Below are 26,342 nucleotides of genomic sequence, written 5' to 3'. Positions count from 1 at the left end.
CATGAATTACCTTATCTCATTGGATATCTCTTGATCCCAAATGTGTCTTCCTCGTAGTACCATTTCCATATATGTGTTGGGGGGGGGGGGGGGGGGTCAGTGTGGGCCCCACCGTTACATGTGTCAAACATCTACACCATGCATATGATGGATCCACTTTAGTTTAAGGAATATCCCAAAAATCAGCCGTATATGGAATTTAGGTGGGCCATACCATCTAAAACTATACGAGGACATGCCTAAAACATATAAAATCACTTGGTGGGGCCTACCTTAGTTTTGGATGCGGAAGAAACTTGCTCTGACCCCTCATCTAAGTGGGACACACACAATGGATAGGATGGATTTGTGAATCACATCTCAGTGAGCCTAATAAAGTATTATGAATGTTTTAATAAGAAAATAACCCCTCTCAACTGTTGTATGTGGTGTGATCCACCAAAGTCATGCATAGGATTGACTTTTAAGCTCGTGGCCCACCATGAAATGGTGCATCTGACTGATGGGGTAGATGTTCGATATGCATCACCGTGTGGCCCACACAGGCTCGACATATATATATATATATATATATATATATATATATATATATATATATATATATATATATATATATATAAAGAAAGTAGCCTTACTGGCACATTTTGACCGTGGCCAATATCTATGGCCGGGGTATGCAGGCGATTTCTGTGGTCGCCGCGATTTAAATAAAGCAGTGCCCCAATATTAATATCCGCCGCTGACCTTCTTCAGCCCCACTCGTCCTCTCTCCACAGCCCCACCATCCGTACGATCGCATCTCCTTACCTGCCATCACCTTCCATCCATCTCAGCAACTGCCCTTCCCACCTCCCAACCTTCACTCCCCAACAAATCCCATCCCTTAATCACCGCTTCCACAAAACCCCACGACCGACGGCTGAAAATCACAGCCGCCCACTTCAACATCTCATTCCCATCGCTCATCATATGGACCTCGCTCTTCACAGCTGGTGCATTCGGCCTCTGGTACTACTTCCCACCCATCAATCCTGCCTTGATTCACTTCTCCTTTCCTCTTTTTATTTTGAGATTTTGATTCAAAGATGTCCGTTTTGAAATGGGATGGGAAGGTCGGAGAAGACGAAAGTGCGGAGCGCGCTGAGCTGCGCCCTGGTCAGCACTCTGGTGGCGCTCGCCACGATCAACCTCAGCATCATTGCTAGTGAGGTCCCGGTATATTCTGTTGTCTTGGAGTATCTGCTGCCCGTCGCAGTTCATTTGCTGCTCTTCAGAGCAGACCTGCGTCGCATCCTGCAGTCCATCGGGACGCTGCTTTTGGTCTTCTGGCTTGGATCAGGTAACTCTTATTAGCGAACAGTAGGGCTTTTGATAGTGCTTTACTTTGGAAATCTACCAAAATTGTATATGCCCCGCCATGAAGATCACCTCGTGCAGACATTAGGTTGGTACACTTGTCATGTGGGCCACAAAGGTACACCAATTTTAGACTGTTGTCAGGTTTGATTTAAATCTCCAGTGTTTCTGTATGTGGTGGCCCACTTGTTTGGTGGACTGATCTGATTTTCATGTCAGTTGATCTTCATTGTTCGGTCCACTGTATGTAGTCTTGAATGTTCTAGACATGACTCGTTTGCACATGAACTAGGCTGGGGACTAAAACCATAAGTAGATTCTAAGAGGATAAGGTCTTTCATTAGATGTTTCTTTTATAATTAGAATTAAGGAGACGGAAATGATTAAAAAGGAAAGTAAAAACAATGATAAAAGAAGGGTAAAAGATAGGATTGAAGAATGTTTCAATGTTGCCACCCTTAAGGTTGCCCCATACTATTATATCAGTTTGCAATAGTGTTAAAAGCAAATCCTCCTCCAGGATACAACAAGCTCAACCTCTCGATCTGAGAATTGCATCCTTAGATTTGCAAAATCAAAGTGGGTGCCTACCAAACACAACAACCTCAAATATGCCCAAGACTACGAGAAATTACTAAGTTGTGTTATTCAGAATATGATTATAGCAGAAAACTGATGCTTGGTCTAAGAAAGCAAAAGAGATTTGAGAGAGAGAGTCTTTGGAGCATATCCAGTCACTCTGAATAGGTACGCATTACACACCCCTTCAGATGCTTTTTGATGGCTTTGCTATATTTAGAAATCTGCCACCTCCCCAATTCAAATTACAATGATCTCTAGATCCAACCAATCTAATCACACCTAATCGACCCAGGGGCACAATCCAACAGTCTGATCAAGCAAGTGCAAAGTGTGCTTCAAGCGCCCTTCCACATGCATGCACCACAATGGCCTCAGGCACTCATGTGCCTGCTGATGGGGTTACGAAGCACCTATGAGCAGACACACTGAGGCTTGCATATGAGAATACTATACTAGAAAATCAACCTTTTATTAAGCTTAAAATATTCCCATCTATTTCTGATGTGGGACTATTTTAAAAGACAAGAAAGGAGAGAGATGCAAAAAACACAAAGTCCCATTCATGAAAACAAAACCACACCTTTTCTCATCTTTTCAGAACTTCCGTTTTCTTATTTTAATACAAAATCCATCATTGTTTTCATATCTACAAAATTAGCATTGAGTTTTAATCAAATAAGTGGTCCATTTATTTGTTTATTTATTTTGAAAAACACTGAAATAAACTGTATTTAATCATCGTGGTATTTTAATTTTTAAGGTTTTCACCTTCATTACTTTCCTCCATTTGTGTTATTTGAAAATGCAACAGTGTTCAAGAGCCTCTGTGTGATGTAGAAGGTATACCAGAATTGTAAACTTAAAAATTACATTATGTAGTTCTTTAATGTAGCTCTACACTTCACAAATTGAAAATTACCATCCTGCAGTGACCGCATCACTTCCTGGATTATTCATCTGTTTTGGGTGGAATCCATCCAACTCAGAGCTGTTTTTCAGTTACAAGTTCTGATATTTCATATATTCTACAGTTTGCCCTTTGAAAACTTGGAGGAGTTTCCCTTTGCTGATGTGTGTTCTGAAGTAACCACAGTTTTCAGCAAAAATTAGAAGGATTTATAACCATGGTCCTTTTCTAAATGCTACAAATATGATATACAGAAACACATACAACACTGAAACAGCATACCACTTAATTCCACCAGTTGTAGCTATTGCAATTTTCAAATTTTGAGCAGTAAATACTGGAACTCCCTCAAGCCTTCTTCTATGTTCTGTGGGATCATCTTAAGAAGCTTCTTCACTGCTTTGACCTGAGAAAGAAGCAAATCATTCCATATAAATGGTACCATATAACAAGAGAAGCTCTGTTTCTTTCCTGTTTTCTGCTTGGAACAAATTGAAACATGTGAGGCATTTCCTGCATAATAAATGGTAAACAATGTTGAAACCAAGGAAAATGATCATATAGTGATAGTCAACACAAATGAGTACATAAAGATGATGCAAGTAGATATATCATGTAATTTGCAATTTGGCAACTGAAATAAAATTGTTTATGGAACACAAAGTCTCATTTTCTAAAAGACTATAATTGTCGAAAAGAAAATAAATAGTCCTGCAAGTCTGCATCGTTCAAATGCTGACTGATACTGCGGTAGAATTATAAAACATATGCAGCTTTGTTAGATAATATGTACTACAGGGAAGGTGGAAGAGAATCAATTATTTTTACAAAACTTATTCTACTCAAAATTATAGTCATACTAAACCTCCTTGAGTTGTGGATACCTTATGGTTAGTTTACAATATTCTTGGAAAAGTGACATCATTTTGTTATTTATGGCTAAACCAAGAAATCTTACATCAAAACCCTTTTCACGAGTTGCTCTTTAAACTATAGAACACAGATAGATGTAGATATAGACAACCTACAATAATTGGATCACTCAGAAAAACTGGAGTACCCTACCCAACTCAGATGCTTGGATATTTGCATAAGGTATCCACTACACAGAGACTTGGAATTCTAATTCAAATTGGGCATTGAACTCCTAACATAGTTTTGTTGAACCATTGTTTCTTTTTTCTTTTCTTTTCTTTCCTTTTTGTTTTCTTCTTCTTCTTCTTCTTCTTCTTCTTTTTGACAAGATTGCTCAATCCATTCAGAAATTGTATCTACTAATGAGGCACCTTATATGATTTTTTAATGTACTTAGATGATGCATGGTTTGTTTTAAGATTAGAATATGTAAGTGGTTGTTTTATTATCAAATTTGAAGAAAAAATTCAAACTTGTGTACTAGTTGCTATTTTCTATGGATTGTTTTGTTTATCATCTCCTCACTTTATGTAATAGATTAAGGGAGCTGTTGGTTTTATCCTCTATGAATTTTCCTTTTTTGAATTATAAGCCTGAACTCTTTCAAAAATTGCATGAACCTGTAGTTGCCGTGACGCAGGACAACCCTAATTATGATGCATGCTCATGGACACAATTAAACAGCGGAAATAAAAGGAATAAATGATCTAAAATTCTAACAGTAATCATCATAGCTGAGAAAATCATAAAGGAAACATGCAATGGAGCGGGCCATCACTACAACCATGGATTATGGAATTCAATTACTACTTGGGTTGGATCCGGCGAGGGATGAGACCTCCCGATCTTGCATGGTCACACCCAATCGATCAATGAAGATCACTAGTCCGAAGAACCAAGAAGTTTCTCGGATTAAGGATTTGAGAATTTGGGGATTTAGGGTTTAGATCGATTCTCAAGATTTTGATCGAAGAAGGATTAGCCAAAACTGGAAAATAGAAGGAAGAAAATTATTACCTTGAAAAAGTTGGAGGGGCACAAGAAGAAATTAGAAGAAGAAGATCAAGGGGAGAGAAGAAGCACCATTAGAGAGAAGAGAGGAAGGAGGCAACCAAAGGGTTTGCTTTTCATTAATTAATAGTTGAAATTCGAGTTTAGGGCTTTACTTCACTTAAATAAGCAAATAAAGACATAAAATTACTAAAATACCCCTAGGATAAGCAAATAAAGATATAAAATTACTAAAAGACCCCTAACTAAGTCAAAAACGCGCAAATAACATAAGTATGAGAAAGTTTGGGCGCTCGGTCTTCTTTCTCCAATCTTCCTTCACATGTGTCTTCCCTAAGTGGGGTCTTCTATATGTCCAATCACATGTGAAAGGTCTTCAGCTCCTCAATAGTCACCTATCTACAAGGACGGCACTTGTGGTTGGCACTTTCTTCGTTGGTACACCTTGAATACACTTGTGTCCGCATCATGCCGTCTCCTCTAAAATTTCGGTGCACCCACGAATGATCTAGGGCAACGTGTTCCGTATCCGTTACAATACGCCTGTAAATGCCGATGCGTATTGGTGATGGCCATGACCGTTATGCGATACGGGGTGAAACGGGGTAGTTGGTTTTTTGGGACTGTATTAGCCGTTACGGTGGCCGTAAAGGCCGTTACCGGGCATAATGATCATTACCCCCATAATGATCGAAAAACAACCACTTTTTTCTATTTAAATCTATTTCTCTCCTCAACTCTTTCACTTTTCTCGTTCCAAAAAGTCTCCCAAATCATTTTACAACAGATTTCGACCACAATTACTAAAGTTTTTAAGATTAAAACTATAAATTGAAGTGATTTGATCAAATAGATCTTGAAAAAAAATGAAAAAGTAGTATTTATGCCTTTTTTATTTCTAGTTGTAATGCTTGATTGTAATGTGTAAACATTAGATACATATAATCATGTTCACAAATTCACTAGACAACCCGATACAACATTCTCACCAAAGAGTGGACAGTTACACTACCATAGACATGTTTAAAACAAAAAATGAATTACATCTATAGAATATTTACATTGTTCTGGATTTTCTACATATTTTTTCACAATTTTTCTGTCAAAAGAACATTTTCAACCGTTACGGGAGTCGTAACGGTCGTTACGCCCCTATATCGGCCGTTAGGGCCGATACTCGTATTGGTAATGGTGGTGACTATTACAGCTACCGTTGCCGATACAGAATACCTTGATCTAGGGTCATCTGCTGAGTGTTTTATGTGTGCAGATGGTACATTTTATTGCAAATATTATCTTCTTCTTTTTTTTTTTTTTTTTTTTTTTTTTTTTTTTAATTTTTAAAAATTTTTCTCTATTACTTAGCCTGTGTACATCTTGTGCATGACCTTGCTTATGATTGATAATTGCAGTTCTTATCTTGGTTTCTCATTGAATGTCTTATTTAGTTGGGAATCATTTCGCAAAGAATCATGGATTAGATCTACACATTGTTGTATTCAAACAGGCTATTGATGCAGGTCTCAAAGTCCGGTTCTGTAAAAGTGGAGAAGCTTATGAATGTCGAACGATACTCCTATGTGATGCACATCAGCTCGACTGTGAGGTCTTTTGCTTTCAGTCGTAAATGGACGGAAAATAGAACTTTCTTACACACCTATAAATTTTTTGATATGGAAAACAACCATTTACAATCTTAGACAAAGATGAAAAAAAAAAAATCCGAACAAAGGCAAGGCTAAACCAAACAAACCCAACTACCTCAATCCAACAACATACATACCTAAACATTTCTTGGACAAGCTAGGAGCCATGAACAACCATAACTTAAATCCACTTATGGTCATGGCTTTAGAGCAAATATTGCAGAAGAATTTTTTTTTTTTAAAATCAATGAAAACATCTTATCTATAAATTTATTGTATTCTTTCCTTCCCTTTTGCTCATAATGTTAGAGTACAGAAAATAACTCCCATTCCTACTCCAAATCCTATCCACACGAATTTTTAGTCCAACTCTGAATTTGCATCTTCAAAGGTTGGCATTACTGATGGTGGTGCAATGCATTTTCTCGATAGTGGAGGTCCACATAATCCTAAATTTATTTGGAATGATTCATTTGTAAATGTAAAAAAACTATTTAATTTGTGGTATGCTTCCCACAAAGTGATTTTGTGAAAATCAGATCAGTTGGATGATCTAATCCATCTATATATGGGACTTCTTTTTATATTTATTTACATCCAAACCATGGATGGGATGGTTAGGATTTTCTGATAAAATTGATTCTTTAGAACCATAAGCAATAGATGATGGGCATAACAGATGGATGACTCGCTGCTGAACAAGCCTACTCTCACATAAATTATGTTGATTGTTCATAATGTTGATCTTATTGGTGGGATTTTTACACGGTGGCCTGAGAAATGTGTTCTAGACATAATGCACAGCCCATATTGCTTGGTTAGATTGGCCGAGTGTCCCCTTGCAAGTTAAAAACTGCATGTTATGGTGCCTTGAGAGCAGATGATGATTTCCACACTTCTTTTTGGCATCACAAAATTCCAACTCAAAAATCATCACGTGGTAATAAAGTGATAACTCTTACACCCCATATACATGGATGTGGGAAGGTGAAAGAACTCTTAGTGTGATGATCGAAAAATATAAAATATTAAAATATACATAAAACACCACTCTTCTTCATCTTAATGTTTGCTTAGCCTACATTTGTCTAGACTATTGGGGGGAAAAAAAAGACCACTGGATACTTAGGCTACATTGGTTAGATCATCCAGCTCATAGATTAAGTTATCTTGTTGCTAAGGTGGGCCAAAATTTGAAAACAAAGAGACAACTTAGACAATTTTTTTTTTTTTTGCAGAAATGTGGGAGCACACCACATGTAATTTTATTTATTTGAGAATGTTATGTACAACCATTCAGGAAGGTGCAAATGCAACAAACAACTACAACACATATTATAAAGACCAAGCAAAATACACAAAATTACAAAAGGGATAAAACAACTAAAACTTTTTTCTTTTAGCCACAAACTATACAAACATACTTACCCTAGCTCCAATCCTCTAACATCGTTGCTATTTAGAAAACACCATGGAAGGAAAAATCAAAGCAAGCATTCCATCAACAAATATATAGAATTCTCGCCTTCCCTTCCTCCAAAGTGCTAGAGTCCAGAAAAGCATCCCCACACCTGATCCATATCCAACTCCAAATCCTATCCATATTAGTTCCCAATCGTATTTTCTTTCAGATTGCAGTGCTGACGGAGCAGACGATGGTGCACCCTCGGCATCTTTGCATTTCTTTGATAGTGGAGGTCCACATAATCCTGGATTTTCTTGGAATGATTCATTTGTAAATGTAGAAAACTGTTTAATTTGTGGTATGCTTCCCAGAAGGTGGTTTTGTGAAAGGTTCAATACCGAGAGGAATGTTAGCTTTGTCAGCTGCCAAGGAATCTCCCCTGAGATATTGTTTTGTGAGAGATCCAATGACTCAAGCACCGCTAGATTCTCAAGTGATGTTGGAATTTGGCCTGTGAAACCGTTGTGCGACATATTGAGTAGATGTAGCGACTTGAGAATCCCTATAGATTTTGGAATATCCCCCTGAAAATAGTTGTTTGAGAGATCAACTGTTGTGAAGATGGATGGGATCTTGGTGAGTTCCCTGTCTAGTCCTTTGATCATTATTGTTACCGTGTCTTGATAGTATACAGTTTTCCTTGGTCCATCTGCGGTTTTATAAAGGAAAGATTGAGATTTGTCCTCATCCATCATTGCCTTCCAATTCTCAAACATATTAGATGGCAAACCACCCATAAAACTATTAGACGAGAGGTCAATGATCCGCAACATTGGGAAGCTTTGATTTGTTTGTGGAAGTATAATGGGGCCATGAAATTTGTTAGATTTTAAGACAAGAACGCGCAAAAGGGGCAAAGCTTCTATCCATGATGGAAAGGTGTCATTTATTTGATTGTTTCTAAGGTTTAATACCACTAACATTTTGCAATTAGCCAAAGACCTTGGCACTTGGCCCTCTAATTGATTCCCACTGAGATCAAGCGTTTGTATGTTACATTCTTCTTTAAATGTCTGATGTAAGGTGCCATTGAAAGCATTTCCTTGAAGATTCAACACACTAAGTGTACCACCAATCTCACCCAAACATGATGGAATCCGACCAATGAAGTGATTGTGAGATAAATCAAGGACTCTTAGGAGTGTTGCATTGCAAACTGATCGAGGGATTTCACCACCAAGGCTATTGTTTGAAACTGAAAAGAAAAAGATGGAAGGTGGTGGGATAGGAAGTGAACCTTCTAGCTTGTTGGAGCTAATGTCCATAACACTTAAGTCACTGATCAACAAAAGATGGGAAGATGGTACTATTCCCTGCAGAACATTGTGAGAAAGATTTAAAGAGTATAAAGACCCATTGCCAACTTCCCATATCCATTTGGGAATTTCACCACTAATATTATTATTGGAAAGGTCCAATTCACCCAACTGCACTTGATTTCTCAAGAAATTTGGAAATGTGCTGATGTTACAAGACCGTAGCAACAAATATTGAAACTGGGGGATGGAAACAAATGTGGAATTACCACTGCCATATTGGACTGACAGGTTGTTATCTGAAAGATCCAGATAGGAAAGTTTTTTGAGGTTTTGAAATAGGCCTAGCTCCACAACACCACTGAAATTATTGGAAGAAGGAAAAGTTCTTGAAGCTTGGTAAGTTGAAAGATAAATCTGGGTATCATCCCCTGCAATTTATTGCTATCCAAATAGAGGAACTCCAGCTGTGAAGAAGAGGCATTGTGGAACTCACCACGTTGACCACTAAGTTGGTTGCCTCCCAGATCCAACAGTTGTAATGATGAGAGTGAAGACAATGATGATGGAATGGTCCCATTAAGCAAATTATTCCATAAGCTGAACTCTTTGAGATTCAGAAGCTCGTTTCCATATGAAGAAGGAATTGGGCCGCTCAATTTATTGGATGAAAGATACAGATATTGCAGTTTGGTAAGGTTCAAAAGTGAGGATGGTAATGATCCTGACAAGTTGCAATAGCTGAGGTCTAATTGAGTCAAGAATTTGAGATTACTGACTGAATCTGGTATCTTTCCTGATAATCCAGTGTATGAAAGGATCAATTGCTGTAGAGTATTGTTTTGAGGGAACTCCGGCAAATTGATAGCTAGAAATGGATTGATTGATATGTCAATGATTTGTAGATTTGGCATCTGGAAAACACTCTCAGGGAATTTTCCATGCAATCCACAATCTTTAAGGAGCAGGGACGTCAATGAGGATAAGTTCCCTATGAAATTGGGCATTGCAGAGGAGAGATTGTTATTGCTGAGGTCAAGTTCTGATAAGAAATGGAGCTGTGAAAGGGGAGAAAAGATGGAGCCTGAAAGACCACATTCTCGTAAGCTCAACTTGCTGAGATTAGGGAGTGGCAAATCTAAGTTCTGGCCCTGCAGTAAGATGTGTAACCCCGTCCAGACAGAGTTCACTCAGATTGGACAGGTTTTGGACGAGTGATCCAATGCTTGGGTTTTCAAGTTTCAGGTTTTTATAGGATGAACCATTCGAATATTCATTGCGAGAAAGATCGAGAGAAACCAAAGTGGTCAAACGGGATATTTCCAGTGGGATTTGGCCATAAAAGGATAAGTGAGAGAGGTTGAGATGGGTCAAACTGGTGAGCTGGTCAAACCCATAAGGGAATGGAGAGGGATCAAACCCATTGTCAGCGAGGTTGAGCCTCTGGAGGCTCCGAAGATGAAAGAGGCTTTCAAAATCAATCCAACCAGAGATATAGAGCTCACTGAGGTCGAGGCTGATCACGTGACCAGTGGGTCCATCGCACGTGATGCGTTCCCAAGAGCAGCAATCGGTATTGTTTGAATTCCAAGAAGGGAGAGTAGAGAGGGTGGAAGCAGTGAAGTTAAAACCATGCTTGAGGTGGAGTAAAGCAGAGAAGTGATGATGGTTGCATTGTTGGGTAGTGAGAAAGAGGAGATGATAAAAAGAAGAGAATGAGAAATGATGGGTTCTTAGAAGAAAAGAGGAGGGCCATTAGTTAATACAGTTTGGGATGTGTAGGAATAGAAAGCGTGAGCTTTATTTATAGACAGAAAGTGAAGAGGTTTTACTACTGTTAACACTCATACGTGTGAATTTCATACGAGAGCCGCTCATAAGAGTAGGTAGTCATCGGAGGAAGAGAAAGCGTTGTGGGTATTTACATACACAGCGGATTGGCTGCTGTACCACACACCACCGACCTGATTTGGCTGGTATGTTGACGTCACCAAGTTACGTGGGTCTCATGAGGTATGTGTTATATCCAATCCGTTCGTCCAGTAAGGCTTGAGAGGCAAAATATGAGAGATCCAGGGATTAGGTGGACCACACTGCATCGCAGAAGTTTTGGATCAATATGATATTTGTTTTTCCTCTTCATTCAGGTATGTATTAACAGATTGGATAAAAAAATAAACGTTAAGGTGGGCTCTATATGAATGTTTCAATGGTGAAAATTATTATTCCATTTCTATTTGTGGTGTGATCCACTTGAGCTTTGGATATAACTTATTTTTGGGATAATTCATTAAAATGATCTCACCAAATAGGTGAACGGTGTGGATATATTAAATACATCATTGTGAGGCCCATGTAACTTTTATCTCATTTGAACCATTAATACAACTCTGGATCTCAGGGAACGTCAGCGTGACGCGGATTTCCTGCCCATGCCTAGCACGAAGTTCCTTCGCTGGGATGCTAAGTGGGGCCCACCGTGATGTTTATGAGAAATTCACACGGTACATCCATTTTGAGAGATCATTTTAGGACATAAGACTAAAAATGAGGTGGATCCAAAACTCAAGTGGGCCGCAGTAAGGATCCAGTGACCACTGTTTTAAACATTCTAATGGCTAAAAAGTTTCATAACTTTTTGGTATTTTCAATTCATCAAGTGGAAATGACCTTATAAACTGTTTGGATGTCATATAAACATAACGGTAGATTTGGATTGCATTGATGGCACTGGTTAGTGGTGGATGTCCTATAAGCCCTACAGTAATGTATATTTTTTTATACACTTAGGTGGACCGTACCATAGGAAACAATGGCGATTGACTGCCCACGATACTTTGTGGTAGGCTAAAACATTTCTCGATTAGGTGCACAGTCTCACCCAACGCAGTGTGGTCCTGACTGTGGAGCCCACGTTGATGCATGTATTGTGTATCCAAGCTGTCCATCCATATTTCTGCTCCTTTTAAGGGAATTAAACAAGAGAGAGAGAGAGAGAGAGAGAGAGAGAGAGAGAGAGAGAGAGAGAGAGAGCACGTCCAAATCCCAAGTGGATCACACTGCTGATTGAATTCCCACCATTAAAAATTTCCTAGGGCTCAATGTAATACCTGCCGTGAGTTTATTTGCCATCAAACCTGTTGATCAGGACACAACGACCTGGATGAAGGGAAAAACAAATATCAGCTTCATCAAAAACTTTTGTAGCCCACAGAATTTTTTTAGCAGTTGAGATTCAACAACTACCATTCCTCCAATGTGGTTTACCAAAGATTTGGATCTGCTTCATTTTTTGGTTCATGCTCTAAAATGATGTGAAAAAACTGATGAAAGATGTTGATATACGATATATACATCATGGCAGGGCTCATACAATACCACCGATATATGAAAGATGTGGATATACAATATATACATCATGGCAGGGCTCATACAATACCACCGATATATTACAACCGAAAAGAGAGACCGGAGGCCGATCGCCAACGTACCATGTCACTAGCGAGTGGGTACTGATCGCTGCTATATAGGGCCTATCATGATGTACTTTTTTAATCCACACTGTCCATCCATTTTACTAAGATAATTTTAGGGCATAAGCCCAGAAATGAAAGAGATTCAATTCTCAGGTAGATACACAACATATACAATATATACATCATGTTAGGGCTCAAACAATACCACCTATATATGAAAGATGTGGATATACAATATATACATCATGGCAGGGCTCATACAATACCACCGATATATTACAGCTGAAAAGAGAGACCGGAGGCCGATCGCCTACGTACCATGTCACTAGCAAGTGGGTACTGATCGCTGCTATATAGGGCCCATCATGATGTACTTATTTAATCCACACTGTCCAGCCATTTTACTAAGATAATTTTAGGGCATAATCCCAGAAATGAAAGAGATTCAATTCTCAGGTAGACCATTCCAGAGGAAACAGTGGTGATTAAACTGCCACCATTAAAAACTTCTTATGGGTTCTAAAAGTTTTGGATCAAGCTGGTTTCAGTTTTTATTCTTCATCCAGGACTATGTTCTTATCAACAGTGGATGACAAATGAACATCATGATGAGCATTATGGTGGGCGTTCAATTAGCATCCTTTTTTTATGGTATGGTCCACCTGATATTTGGATCCTCTTAATTTTTCGGTTCATGACGTGGAAGAAGCTGGAAAATGGATGGATGGCCTAGATATACAATACATACATCAAGGTGGACCAACGATCATGGCCGCACCCAATCCGGAAACCTCATCTTAACTATGCAATCCGCGTCCAAAGAAATTATTATTATTTTTCATTTTTTGTAATTTTTTATATTAATATTAATTACTAATTTTACCTTTAGATATCTATGTAATTCTTTTTAAGCAACTTTATTAATTGGTGGATATTTTAATTATTTTTGAAAAAATCACAAGGGAAGTGGGAGAAAACTACCGGAAGGTACCTTAACAATAACATAGGGCTATACACGAGTCAAGCCTGCTCAAAAAGGTCGCTCGGCTTTGCTCCATCTACCTTGGCTTGACTCAACTCGAACGACGACTCAAGGCGAGCCAATCTTCATATGACCTAGCTCGTTTTAAAAACAAGCCAAGTTCGATCATTGTGGATCTTGACTCGACTCGACTCAAAATCGGCTCAGCTCAGCTTGAAGTTTGAGCTTGAGCTCGAATATATATTATATATATAATATATATTATATTTAAAAATAAAAAAATAAAACTTAAACCTTACGACCCTACTCATTTATCCCTTTCTTACCATTTTCCCTTCCTTACCTAACTCGTGCGTGCTTGAGCTTCGCATCTCTCCCTCTCTTGTGCTCGAGCTCCACAGTTCACCCATCTTTCTCTCTCTCTCTACTCCCCCAAGCTCGTCGAACTCGTGAGAAGTGGTGCGCAGTTGAGCATTCCTCTCATATATATATATATATTTATATATATATATATATATATATATATATATATAGATATATATAATAATAATAATAATAATTATTATTATTATTAATTGAATATTTGATTTAGGAGTTGGGTCGAGTGTGGGTTGGGTTAGTTAGGTTGAGTGGCTAGGTTAAATCAGATGTCAATTGGGTCGGGTTGCTGGGCTGAATCAAGTGCGGGATGAGTGCTGGGTCAAGTCGGGTTGGGAGCAGGCTCGACTTGACTCGATGTAAGCTCGCCTCGACTTAATCCACTAGCTCGCATCGACCTCGACTCGAAAGGTTTAGCAAATAATCCAAGCTCCATTGGTAAACTCGAGGCCGAGCTCGAGCTCGAGGAGAGCACGGACGAGTCAAGCCAAGCTTGGCCCACCTCGAATCGACTCGGCTCGATACACAACCCTACAATAACTTCATTAAGAAAGTATCTTAACAAAAATTTAAGTTATAAAGGTATCAGGAGGTAAATGCCACCTTAATAAAGTACCATTTGTAAAATCCCTTTGATAGAATTTAAATAAGCTGCATGACAGAAACAGTGAGAATTGAACATCAACGGTTGAAAGGATCGTGGGGTAGAAGTTTTAGATCAGGCTATTACTTTTGTATTTTCAGTTCCTCCCAGTAAAAGTGACTTTATGAACAATATAGATGATATATAAACATGATAGAACTAGGGAGGTTTCAACGGTAGGCATTTTCCTACCCGCTTTTTCTTGCATCATGGCCCAATACTTGAGTTTTGGATCTACTTCATACTTTAGTTAATGTCATAACAAAGTCTAGAAAAATGGATGGACAGGGTGGATTTCTCACAAACATCAACCGTTGAAACATTTGTGGGGCCATAGAAGTTTTAGATCAGGATAATACTTTTGCGTTTTAACTTACTCTTAAATAAGAATAACTTTATGAGCAATATAATAATGACATATAAACACGATAGAACTAATAGGTGTCAACGGTAGCCATTTTCCCACCCACTTTTTCCTGCTATATGGCCCACTTGAGTTTTGGATCTACTTCATTTCTTGGCTCAGATTATAATAGTCTGGAAAAATAGATGGACAAGGTATATTTCTCACAAACATCACAGCCGGCCTTACCTAGCTTCTGAGTACCGGAACTTCCAGCCCCCTTTTTCTTGTTGTGCTGCTACTTAAAGTTTTGGATTTGCCTCATTTTTGGGTTCATACCCTAACAAAGCCTGGAAAAACGGATGGACGGGATGAATTTCTCACAAACATCACAGTTTGGCCCCGCTTAGCTTATGAGTATAGGAACATCCAGCTACAGGTTGTCCAAGCAATCCACGTACTAGATTCAGATATTCAGACGGTTCTCATCCTTTTTATGCAAAATAGATTGATAAGGTGGATTTCTGACAAATATCACATTGGCCCCACCCAGCTTCCGAGCATAGGAACTTCCTATGACAGGTTGTCCTAGGCAATCCGCATCCCACATTCTGATATTTAGATGGACCGGATCCTTTTAGGCAAGGCATCTACACTATCATGATTGTCTGGTAATTGGCTTTGATCAGACTAACAAAGATGATAGTCACTCATCAGGTGGTCACTACTTAATCTTTACCCCAGTCTCACAAATCAGGGCCAGACATGTATCAAGATGTAAATGATTGATAAATTGAATTATAGTCACCACATTCTGTATGCATCTGTGGGTTAGGCTCTTTGGGTCAAGGCATCTTCACCACACGACGATTGCCTAGTGAGTGGTTCCGATCTCACACGTGTAACTTTTTCTGTGAGTGCATTGAGTGCCGAGAGAAAGTGCACTGAACAAATGCATGCATGCATGCATGCAAGCACAAAGATGATCTTATGTCATACATCTAATTCATGGATGGTGTCCCGCCTGAATAAGTTGACTGACCTGCGAGATCTTTTTTTTTTTTTTTTCCCCAGCCAAGGCATCTACACAGTGAGGCACATCGACCTACAGTCTATAAATTCCACATTATGATCATGTGGAGGCATGTACAGTGCATGACAAAGTGGAGCTCACCTTGTATCTGTGATATAATGTGGAAGTTCGGCTTAGGCCTTTTAGATGGATGGGATCAAATTTGCTCTATTTCCAAACACTGATAATCAATTGACTACATGAATGGGTATCATTGGTCGTGATCATTCAAGGGAGGTGGCATCAAGCGTCCCACTTCCCATAGGACTTAGGCCAATCGATATTTCACACATTTTTATATAGCACCTGTGTGAAAGACTCATTGACTCATCATCAACAGGAGTCTGAATCCTCTGTTTGTCTTGAATGGGGATTTCTTGTTGCCTGCATTGTGATTGGGCCACATCATCACTAATGACATGGCCCACTCCCAATTACAATGCAGGAAACTCTTGTTTGTGGCAGACAGAGAATCCAGATTTCTATATGAGACACCGCAATGAAAATCAGTTCACTCAAAAAGCATGTTGCGCTTCTCAACAGGTGAGTAGCACATGGAGAGAAGAAATGGATATGGTTAAAAGATACTGACCAGCTGTCCACGTTCATCCTATATATGTGTGTTACACACCCAACGTGAAGCTGATTTTTCTCCGTATACAAGCCTTTTTCTTAAAAAGACCCTTTCGTGTGTGTTACACACCCAACGTGAACCTGATTTTTCTCCGTACACAAGCCTTTTTCTTAAAAAGACGCCTTTCGTTTGGCACGATGCACTAACGTGGCAAGAGAAACAGGAAAACCGTGGAATGGGTAGAGAAAGGTGGAGCCGACGGAAAGTTTTTGCAAGAACTTCGTGTGCCAAGAATTAGGTAGGGCTCACCGTGATGTTTGTGGTAAATCTGTCGTGTCCATCCGTTTTTCCAGATCATGTTATGATACGGGCCTAAAAAAATACAAATCCAAAACTCAAATGAGCTGCATGACAAGAAAATGATGGTAAGTAAATTCTTACTATTGAAACCTCCCCAGGGTCACTGCAATGTTTATATGCCATCCACGCCGTTCATAAGGTCATTCTACTTGGATGAACTAAAAACACAAACAATTAAAATTGTCCAAAACTTGTAGCCTCATGGACGTCCAATCCTCTGTCATACGGTGCAGATGAATTTCGGATTTCCATCAATTTTTGGATCATGTCCTAAAAAACAGATGGACTCTCGGTTAGTCTCACCTAGTTTCACATGGCAGTAAGCTCCTGGGAGAGGCTTTGGCTTGGAATCAATGTGGGAATTGGGCACGGCACGGCACAGATTGCCTGCAAAAGCTTTGAAATACCTGGGATGAGAAGCTAGGTGTAGCACACTGTGATGTTTGTGAGAAATCCATCTCATCTATTCATTTTTCTAGATCAATTTTGGACATTGGCCAAAAAATCAAGGTAGATCCAAAACTCACGTGGGTTGCAAGATAGGTAACAGTGAGGATTGAATGTTCACGGTTGAAGCATTAGTTGGGCCAGAGGTTTTGGATTTGGCTAGTGTTTTTTGGTGTTTTCATTTCATCCCGTAGGATCTCCGCAGGAAGGTAGCCAATTGCGTACTGAGTAACTCAGTATACTAAGTGTACTGAGTAAACTCTGTGGGGACCATCGTGATCTACATATTTTATCCACTCTGTCCACCCATAGTAGCAGATAATTTTAAGGCTTGGGCCCAAAAATGAAGCATATCCAATGTTCAAGTAGACAACACCATATGAACCAGTGAGAAATAAACTTCTACTATTGAATAAATCTTAGGCACCACAAAATTTTAGGATTAAGCTGATATTTTGTTTTCCCTTCATCCCTGTTTTTGTGATCTTATGAATAGGTTGGATGGCAAATAAGCATCACCGTAAGCCTTATGAAAGTTTCAAAAGTGGAAATCATTATTCCCACTGTTTCATGTGTTATGGTCTACTTTGAGATTTGGACATGCCTTAATTTTGGGCTTAACCCCTAAAATGATCTGTAAAAATGGATCGACAGAATGGATAAACCACATACATTCAGGATGGGCCCAACACAATTTACTCAGTATGATGAAAGCTTACTTAATAAGTAGGCAATCCGATTTACTTTATCAAAGGCATGGGAGCTACATAAACATCACAGTGGAGGCCAAGGAGATTTCCATTGTAGTCATGCGTCTAACCACTTTTTCCGTGTGGCCGCCAAGCCCTCTTTAGTATTGGACCTACTTAATTCTTGGGCAAGTCTTAAAATAATATGAAAAGACAAGTGGAATCTCCAAGTGTCACGTGGAGCCTTACCTAATTTCTTGTGAGGAAGTTCATGCGAAAGGCCTTCAGGGGAAATTTTGCTGTTGAAGGATATTGAATCTACACAAAAAGGTCCAATAGGATGAAATAAAGGTGCAGAGTAAGTAGACGCGGATTGCCCACCTGTGCCTTTGAGTCTAATAAGATGAAATAAAGGTGCGGAGAAAGTAGACGCGGATTCTCACTTGTGCCTTTAAAGCTGCATCTTTTTTGGTTGATTCCTTATTATCCATTGAAGTGGATCCACCGCGTGGATAAAAACGCACACGTTAATGTGGCCCCACAGAGCCGCTGCCAGGTCCCTGTCCGTCCCTGCATGAGTAAGCGTGGATGCCGATTACGTGTTGTGCAACACACCACCGGTGCTCGATGTTGTGTTGACGTTATTAATTTCTGTAGACTCCACCGTGATATATGTTATCTTTGCTGACTGTCCATTTTATGATAGCATTTCAGGGATGTGTCAAAAAATGAGGTGGATCCGTGGAGCACACCATAAAAAGAGTTGGCATGAAACTCCACCGTTGAAACTTTATTGAGTCCACAATGACATTTATTTGCTATCCAACCTGTTCATGAAGCCACACGAACCTGAAAGACGGAAAAACACCAATATGCGATTGATTCAAAACTCCATATCCCCTTAGAAGTTTCAATGGCAGACGTTCAACCTACACTGCTTTCTGTATTGTGGTCCAGTGAGCTTTTGATATGCCTTAATTTTGGAGCCATACCCTAAAATGGTCTTGTAAAATGGAGCCATACCCTAAAATGGTCTTGTAAAATGGATGGACGGTCTGGATATAACACATACATCATGGTGAGACCCACAGAACTAGGTCATCAGCGGCGTGTATGCTACACCACGCAATCCTTCTCGGTCGTGATCATAAATCTTGGCTGGGGGCCCAACTTGATGTATGTTACCTACATCCACGCCATCCATCGGTTTTAACAGCTCATTTTAGTAGTTGATCCCAAAAATTAATTTGATAATAATCTTAGGTTGACGACAACACAGGATGATTGAGTATCCACCATTAAAAACTTATTTGTGGCTACTGTAAATTTTATTTGCCATCCAAACTGTTGATAGGGTCACAAAGAACTGGATGAGGAGATCACACAAACATAAGCTTAATCTAATACTTTTATAGCCCACAAGAAGTTTTTGATGGTCAATCACCACTGTTTTCTGTCGTGTGTTCCAGCTAGATCTGCTGCAATTTTTTTTTTTTTTTTTCCGCATGCCCTAAAATGAGGTGTAAAAACAGATGGACAGCATGAATGTAAGGTGCATTCATCAAGGTGGGCTGCACAGTCAGGGATTCAATGAAGCCGCACTCATCGCAAGCAATTGTCCGGATTTTCTGATATTCATATGGGCCTGATCCTTGTAGGCAACCCATCTATGCTATCATAATTATAGGATGAGCAGCTCAGATCAGCCTAACAAAGATGAGAGCCACTCATCAGGCAGTCACCACTTTGTCTACGCCCTTGTCCCTTGTCTCACAGATCATGCCCAGACATGTACGTACCAAGATGTGAATTATTGATAAGGACCAAGATCTTTCAGTCAAGGAATCTTCACCGTGAGAATGGCCAAGTGAGTGGCTCCTATCTCACATGCGTGCTTCTTCTTTTTTTTTTCCAAGAGTGTGTTGAGTGCTGAGAGAGTGCGCGCACTTGCTGGAACAAATGCATGCATGCAAGCACAGATATGATCTTTTGCCATCTATTTGTTTCGTTCACCGTGGCCAACCTGATAAGTTGACTGACCAGATCTTTTCTTTTTTAGGCATATACAGAGTGGGGTCCATCTACACCCAGATCCATAGCTCAACTGGCAGACTGAGTGGAGATACCTCGTTTCAACACTCGAGGTCTTGGTATGGATCCCTAGCGGGGTGGCTAACATGGAGTGTGTGTACTAATCAGCTAACTCAAAAAAATAAAAAAATAAAAAAATAAAAAAAATTGGGGTCCATCTATCTACAGTTCATAAATTCCACATATGTATGATCATGTGGAGGCATGTATGGTGCACAACACAGTGGGACCCATTTCCTCTTATATCCATGGTGTAATGTAAAAGCCCGGCTTAGGCTTCTGGATAAATTGGATGAACTTTGCCGTATTTTCATACGCTAATGATCAACTGACTACATGAACAGATATCATTGGTAGTGAACATTCAAGATGGGTGGCATCAAGTGTCTCACTTCCCATCTCTATCTTACAAACACAAATTAATTCTCTTAAAAAAGAGCACTAAAGTGCCAAACACACCTCACAGTGTATATGCATAATGTTAATTAGATGTGAGGCTCAACACACTTTAATTTTCAAATCCTCTCCGAAATCTTAGCACTGATCTACTTCAATGTGGGCATTGTTGCTTTTCGGCAAGTTGCTAAAGTAGGTTAAAGCTATCTAAAAGTAATGGACAGGTAGAAAAAACTAAGAATGGTCCACAATGTTTGTATGTCCCATACTTTTGATCACTTATCTCAATAGGTCAAGCAACAAGCATCACCGGGTCAATCATTTTTGTTATTTTAAATGTTTAAAATTTCAAATTTTATGAAAAATTGCATATTTTGAGCTGTGCATGACCAATCGATCGAGTACATACTCGATCAGTCGTGGCACGACCGGTCGAGCATGTACTCGACTAGCCGTATAGCGCGGGTTTGATGCTTTATTTAGGGAAAAAATCATTTTTTTCTCATTTTGGGTGTCTTCTCCAAAGGCTCCTAGGTCGACTGGTCGAACCCATCATCTAATTCTTCAATTTATTTATGTAAAAGGGTCTCATATATCCGTTTTATTTTATTTTTTACTTTTTTCTTTATTCCTTTCTTTCTTGGCCTTCATTTCTTTATTTCAATTGGGTCCATGAATTATGGTTAACAAACAATATACCAAGTTCATGAATTATGTTTAATAAATAGTATAAGCTACAACATATGTTAGTAAAGTTCCAGGGTTACCTTATCCCATGTGGCAAAGAATTGTAAGACAGGTGAAAAACCCATAAAATTTAATGTTGTGCTTTTCTCTTCTTCTTTTTTACCACAATTGTGAGACAAGTAAATTTGAACCACTTATCTCAATGGGTCAAGCAACAAGCATCAATGAGTCGGGCATGATATCATTTATTTATGCAGAAGGGTCTCATCCACTTTTTTTTTTTTCTTTCTTTTATTCCTTTCTTTCTTGGCCTTCATTTGTCTTTTTCAATTGGGTTCATGAATCATGGTTAACAAAAAATACACACAAAGTTCATAAATTATAATAAATAAATAATATGAGCTACAAGGTATACTAGCAAAGTTTCATGGATAACTTATCCTACGTGGTAAGACAGGTGAAAAACTAATAAAATTTAAGGCTGTGTTTTTCTCTTCTTTTTTGCCACAATGTATACAAAAATGATCGGTTTGGAAAAGTGTTACAAAATATTGATTTTAAAATATATTTTAATAAAATAAAAAATAATATATAATATATAAAAGTGTTTGAAAAAGAACTTTTTTGTGGGTTTTGGGAATAGTCTCACATTGGAAAAAGAGAAGAACTTTTCGTGGTTTAAATGAAAACAGTGGAGTATTATAATATTTACTCACCTAGTCCAAGGACTATGGACCTTACATGTTCCAGTGCTACCGTGCGCGCACGCTCGGACACGGGCACGGGCTCAGGTCTCGGTCTCAGTCACGGGCACGGGCTTGGTGCAATGGCATGTGTGGTTGTAGAGGCGCTAGTGGCGCACTTCGCACTTCGCACGTCCACATCGTGTCGTAGAGAGTCGAGACGTGTGCGAGTCGTGGTGCGACTAAGCGGCTAAGGCGGATGGTTGGATGAAGAGGAGACTAGAGGACTGAATGAGAGTCCTCTAGTATATATAGAAAGCTGGAAAAAGAGCTGTTGCAGCAGATCTGTAACAGCTGTGCCATTAGTGCAGGGTCCAGTAGTAACTGTTGCATGGCTAGCACAACAGCTAGAAAACAGCTAGCTACTGTCTCACGACAGTCAGCATGCAGTAGCTTAATGGCCTATGCACAACAGTCAAAAAACGGCCATAAAACGGCTAATTTTCTCCAACAGTTAGAAAACGGTCATGAGATTTAATTCCCTGGACCATAACCCCCAGCCACCATATCCTATAAAAGGAGGGCCGGGATGGGTTTCCAAATCATTTCTCAACCCACTCCAGCAGACCCATACGAACTGAGACAGTCGTCCTCCACTCCTCTCCTATACTCCAGTAATTCCAGCAAGACAGCAAGGGTTCAACCCTTTGCTTGAAGAACAGACTAACAGTGCGGTCTAGAACAGTTCGACTGAACTATTGGCTGAAGATTTAACCAGTGCAGTGGTCTAAATCACATAATTTTTTTTCTCTTTCTTTCTTCTAGGATTTTTCCTTTTATTGTATTTCTGCCAGACTGATTGTAATAGAGTTTCAATAGGTGGGCCTTTGTGTTTGCTGAAAGCAAACCCACACCATGCTCGTCGTATCCTAGAAGCAGTTTGCCTGTAACTTATCAGCATACTCAATTAAATTGAGTAGGGGCAAATAACGCTTTAAGGACAACATTTCAGACGTGCTTCAGCCTGTCCTTATTCAAGCTAATTTTATTTTTCGGTTTCCATATTATACAGTAATTATATTAATCTGTATAATTTCCAACAATCTTAAAGCGTTATTTGTGATGGAAGCCGATAATATTTCATCCATCAAGTTGATGAATTAGGACTTGATACGTCTTGATCGGTTCGATGAAACCAATTTTACGAGATGCTAAGACAAGCTGAAATTTCTCCTGACTGCACTAAAGATCTACTACATATTAGATCCAAATTTGCAAGCACTACTTGAAGCATCAGACACAGACGCACCTGAACAGGGGGCTGTCCGCACCAAACAAGCCGAAGACGAACTCTTGTGTCGAGGACACATTTTGAACATGCTCTCCGACCGACTGTACGATCTGTACCAACAAATATCATCAGCAAAGGAGATCTGGGCCGCTCTAGAGTTCAAATACAATGCTGAAGAAAAAGGTACCAACAAATTCTTCATCGCCAGGTATTTTGACTTCAACATGGTAGATAACAAACCGCTGCTACCCCAAATCCAATAACTGCAGCTAATAGTAAATAAAATTAAAGCAATCAAAATCGATCTTCCTAAATCATTTCAAGTCGGGGCTATAATCGCTAAATTGCCACTGATGTGGAAAGACTATAGAAAGAAGTTGCTGCATAAAACTGATGACTACATACTGGAACAAATCCAGAAACATCTCCGAATTGAGGAAGAATCCCGTAACCGCGACAAAAAGAATGATAACGGGAATGCCTTGTCCAAGGTACATGCAGTAGAGAATACTAGTAACAAAAATTCCGAGAAGGACGATTCCTTGAAACCCAATAAAGGGAATTCAAGAAAAATGCCCAAAAGAAGAATGGAAAGTTCAAAGGCTCATGCCATGTCTATGGAAAAATCGGGCACTATGCTTGAGTATGTCGATATCGTAAATCTAAAAAAGAGACAAGTGTAGTAGAAGAAGGTGATATTGTGGCTATGATCACTAAGGTAAATACCATCCAAGGTAAAGTTTCAGGTTGGTGGTATGATACTACCGCCACAGTACATGTGTGCTACGACAAATCAGCCTTCAAAACCTATGAGGAATTGACCAATGGTCAAGAAGTCCAAATGAGTAATGAAGTCCGATCGAAGGTCGTCGGCAAAGGAACTATTGAATTGATTTTTACCTCTGGGAAGAAAGTAATTCTGACTAATGTACTGCACGTCCCAGACATGAGGCGAAACTTAGTTTCTGGGGATCTTCTGGGTAAACCAGGCATAAGGGTGGTGTACGAGTCAGGTAAACTGATTCTGTCTAAAAATGAGAATTTTTTCGGAAAGAGATATGCTTATAACGGGATGGTTAAGTTTTCTCTGAATGAAAGTAGCACTTCTGCGTATATGGTTGAATCTACTGGACTGTGACATGATAGATTAGCCTATATAAGATATAGTACCTTGAAGTTCATGGCTAAAAATGGTTTAATATCATACACAGATAATGAAATCGATAAATGTGAAGTGTGCATACGATCCAAAATGACGAAGAAACCTTTTCCAAGTGTTGAAAGATTGTCTCAAGTATTGGATCTTGTGCACAGTGATATCTGTGAGTTAAACGACATTCTTACTTGTGGAGGTAAACAGTACTTCATAACCTTTATAAATGATTGCTCTAAATATGTGTATGTATACCTACTAAAGAGCAAAGATGAAGCATTGAACATGTTTAAAATATATAAAGCAGAAGTAGAGAATCAACTAAATAAGAAGATAAAAATTCTCCGTAACGATAGAGGAGGAAATACTTCTCAAATGAATTTGATAACTTCTGTGAAGAATATGGACTAATACATTAATGTACTACGCCATACACACCTCAACAAAATGGAATAGCTGAAAGGAAGAATAGAACATTAGTAGAAATGTTCAACTTAATGCTGATAAGAGCAAAGTTGCTATTAAGTCTATGGGGTGAGACACTGCTTGCAACGTGCCATATACTAAACAGAATTCCATCTAAAAAATATAAAATATCTCCATATGAAATATAGAGAGGTAAAAACCTAATCTAGGATATGTAAAAGTGTGGGGGTGTCTTGCATATTACAGAACCCCTGATCCAAAAAAAAACTAAGTTAGGACCAAGAACTATTAAGTGCGCTTTCGTAGGGTATGCACAGAATAGTAAAGCTTATAGACTTCTAGACATAGAGTCTAATACAATAATAGAATCAAGAGACGTTGAGTTCTTTGAGAACTCACTATCCTTGAAGTTAAATGATAATGAAATCCAAACTCCTAATAGAGAACCAGATAGCACAGCTCCACAGATAGTGGAAGCTCCTATTGAACCTCGTAGGAGTCAAAGGACAAGAATAGAGAACAGTCTAGGAGATGACTACATAGACTCACAACGTATCATTTTCCATATTGTAGAAGGAGATAGAGAAAATGTTATAAGAAAAATACCTATAGTGATGACTATAGAAGATGGTTCTAAAACATATAAAGAGGCCGTATCCTCCAAAGACTCAGCTTTATGGAAAGAAACTATAAACGATGAAATGGAATCCATACTGTCAAATCAAACATGAAAACTAGTAAACTTACCTCCAGGTTCTAGATCCATAGGTTGTAAGTGGGTATTTAGGAAGAAATATCATACAAATGGGACTATCCAAACCTTCAAAGCTCGACTAGTAACTAAGGGTTTTAGACAAAAAGAAGGGATAAATTATTTTGACACATACTCTCCTGTAGCTAAGATAACATCCATTAGGATATTATTTGCGCTAGCTTTCATACATCATCTTCACATCTACCAAATGGATGTAAAGACTGCATTCCTGAATGGTGACCTCAATGATGAGGTATACATGGAACAACTTGAAGGTTTCGTTCTACTAGGAAATGAAAACAAAGTATGTAGATTAGTCAAATTTTTGTACGGATTAAAACAAGCATCAAAATAATGGCATGAGAAGTTTGATTCCAAAATACTATCTCATGGTTTCATACATAATATAGCTGACAAATGCATATATTCTAAAGTAAATGGTAGTGGTATCGTTATTATTTGTCTGTATGTTGATGACATGTTAATAATAAATAATAAAATGGAAGGCATGAATGAAACAAAGAAGTTTCTATCTTTCGTATTTAAAATGAAGGATCTTAGACAAGTTGATACCATCCTAAGTATCAAAGTTAAAAAATATTGTGGGGGTTATGCTTTGTGTTAATCTCATTATATTGAGAAGATACTAAACAAGTTTAACCATCTGAATATAAATGAAGCAAAAACCCTATTTGATCCAAGTATCAAACTAAAAGAAAATACTAGAAGAACAGTTGTACAATTAGAATATGCGAGTGC

The 26,342-nt window shown here is 38.8% G+C and overlaps 3 protein-coding genes across 4 annotated transcripts; 1 reads left to right on the top strand and 2 right to left on the bottom strand.

Moving 5' to 3' along the window:
* Positions 1-969: 969 nt before the first annotated feature.
* On the top strand, positions 970-6,401 carry LOC131255787 (uncharacterized). Of its 2 annotated transcripts, XR_009176418.1 has the most exons (3): positions 970-1,008; positions 1,113-1,339; positions 6,292-6,401. XR_009176418.1 is itself a non-coding variant. In XM_058256602.1 (2 exons), exons 1-2 carry the CDS (start codon positions 1,105-1,107, stop codon positions 6,396-6,398), a joined length of 342 nt encoding a protein of 113 aa, XP_058112585.1. In that variant the 5' UTR covers positions 976-1,104; the 3' UTR covers positions 6,399-6,401. The 2 variants fall into 2 exon arrangements, 1 of the variants encoding a protein (XP_058112585.1); XM_058256602.1 differs by having other exon boundaries at positions 976-1,339.
* A 1,471-nt stretch (positions 6,402-7,872) lies between these two features.
* Positions 7,873-8,655, bottom strand: LOC131255204 (receptor-like protein 19). Its single transcript, XM_058255899.1, has one exon. The coding sequence runs from the start codon at positions 8,653-8,655 to the stop codon at positions 7,873-7,875; it is 783 nt and encodes a 260-aa protein (XP_058111882.1).
* A 502-nt stretch (positions 8,656-9,157) lies between these two features.
* LOC131255203 (receptor-like protein 7) lies at positions 9,158-10,415 on the bottom strand. Its single transcript, XM_058255898.1, has 4 exons — positions 10,401-10,415; positions 9,635-10,289; positions 9,306-9,437; positions 9,158-9,195 (listed from the first exon to the last, which is right to left on the bottom strand). Exons 1-4 carry the CDS (start codon positions 10,413-10,415, stop codon positions 9,158-9,160), a joined length of 840 nt encoding a protein of 279 aa, XP_058111881.1.
* Between the last annotated feature and the right edge of the window lie 15,927 nt (positions 10,416-26,342).

Source organism: Magnolia sinica, chromosome 9 (genome assembly GCF_029962835.1).
Source record: "Magnolia sinica isolate HGM2019 chromosome 9, MsV1, whole genome shotgun sequence".
NCBI classification, from domain to species: domain Eukaryota; kingdom Viridiplantae; phylum Streptophyta; class Magnoliopsida; order Magnoliales; family Magnoliaceae; genus Magnolia; species Magnolia sinica.
This window is presented reverse-complemented; position numbering and strand designations above follow the sequence as displayed.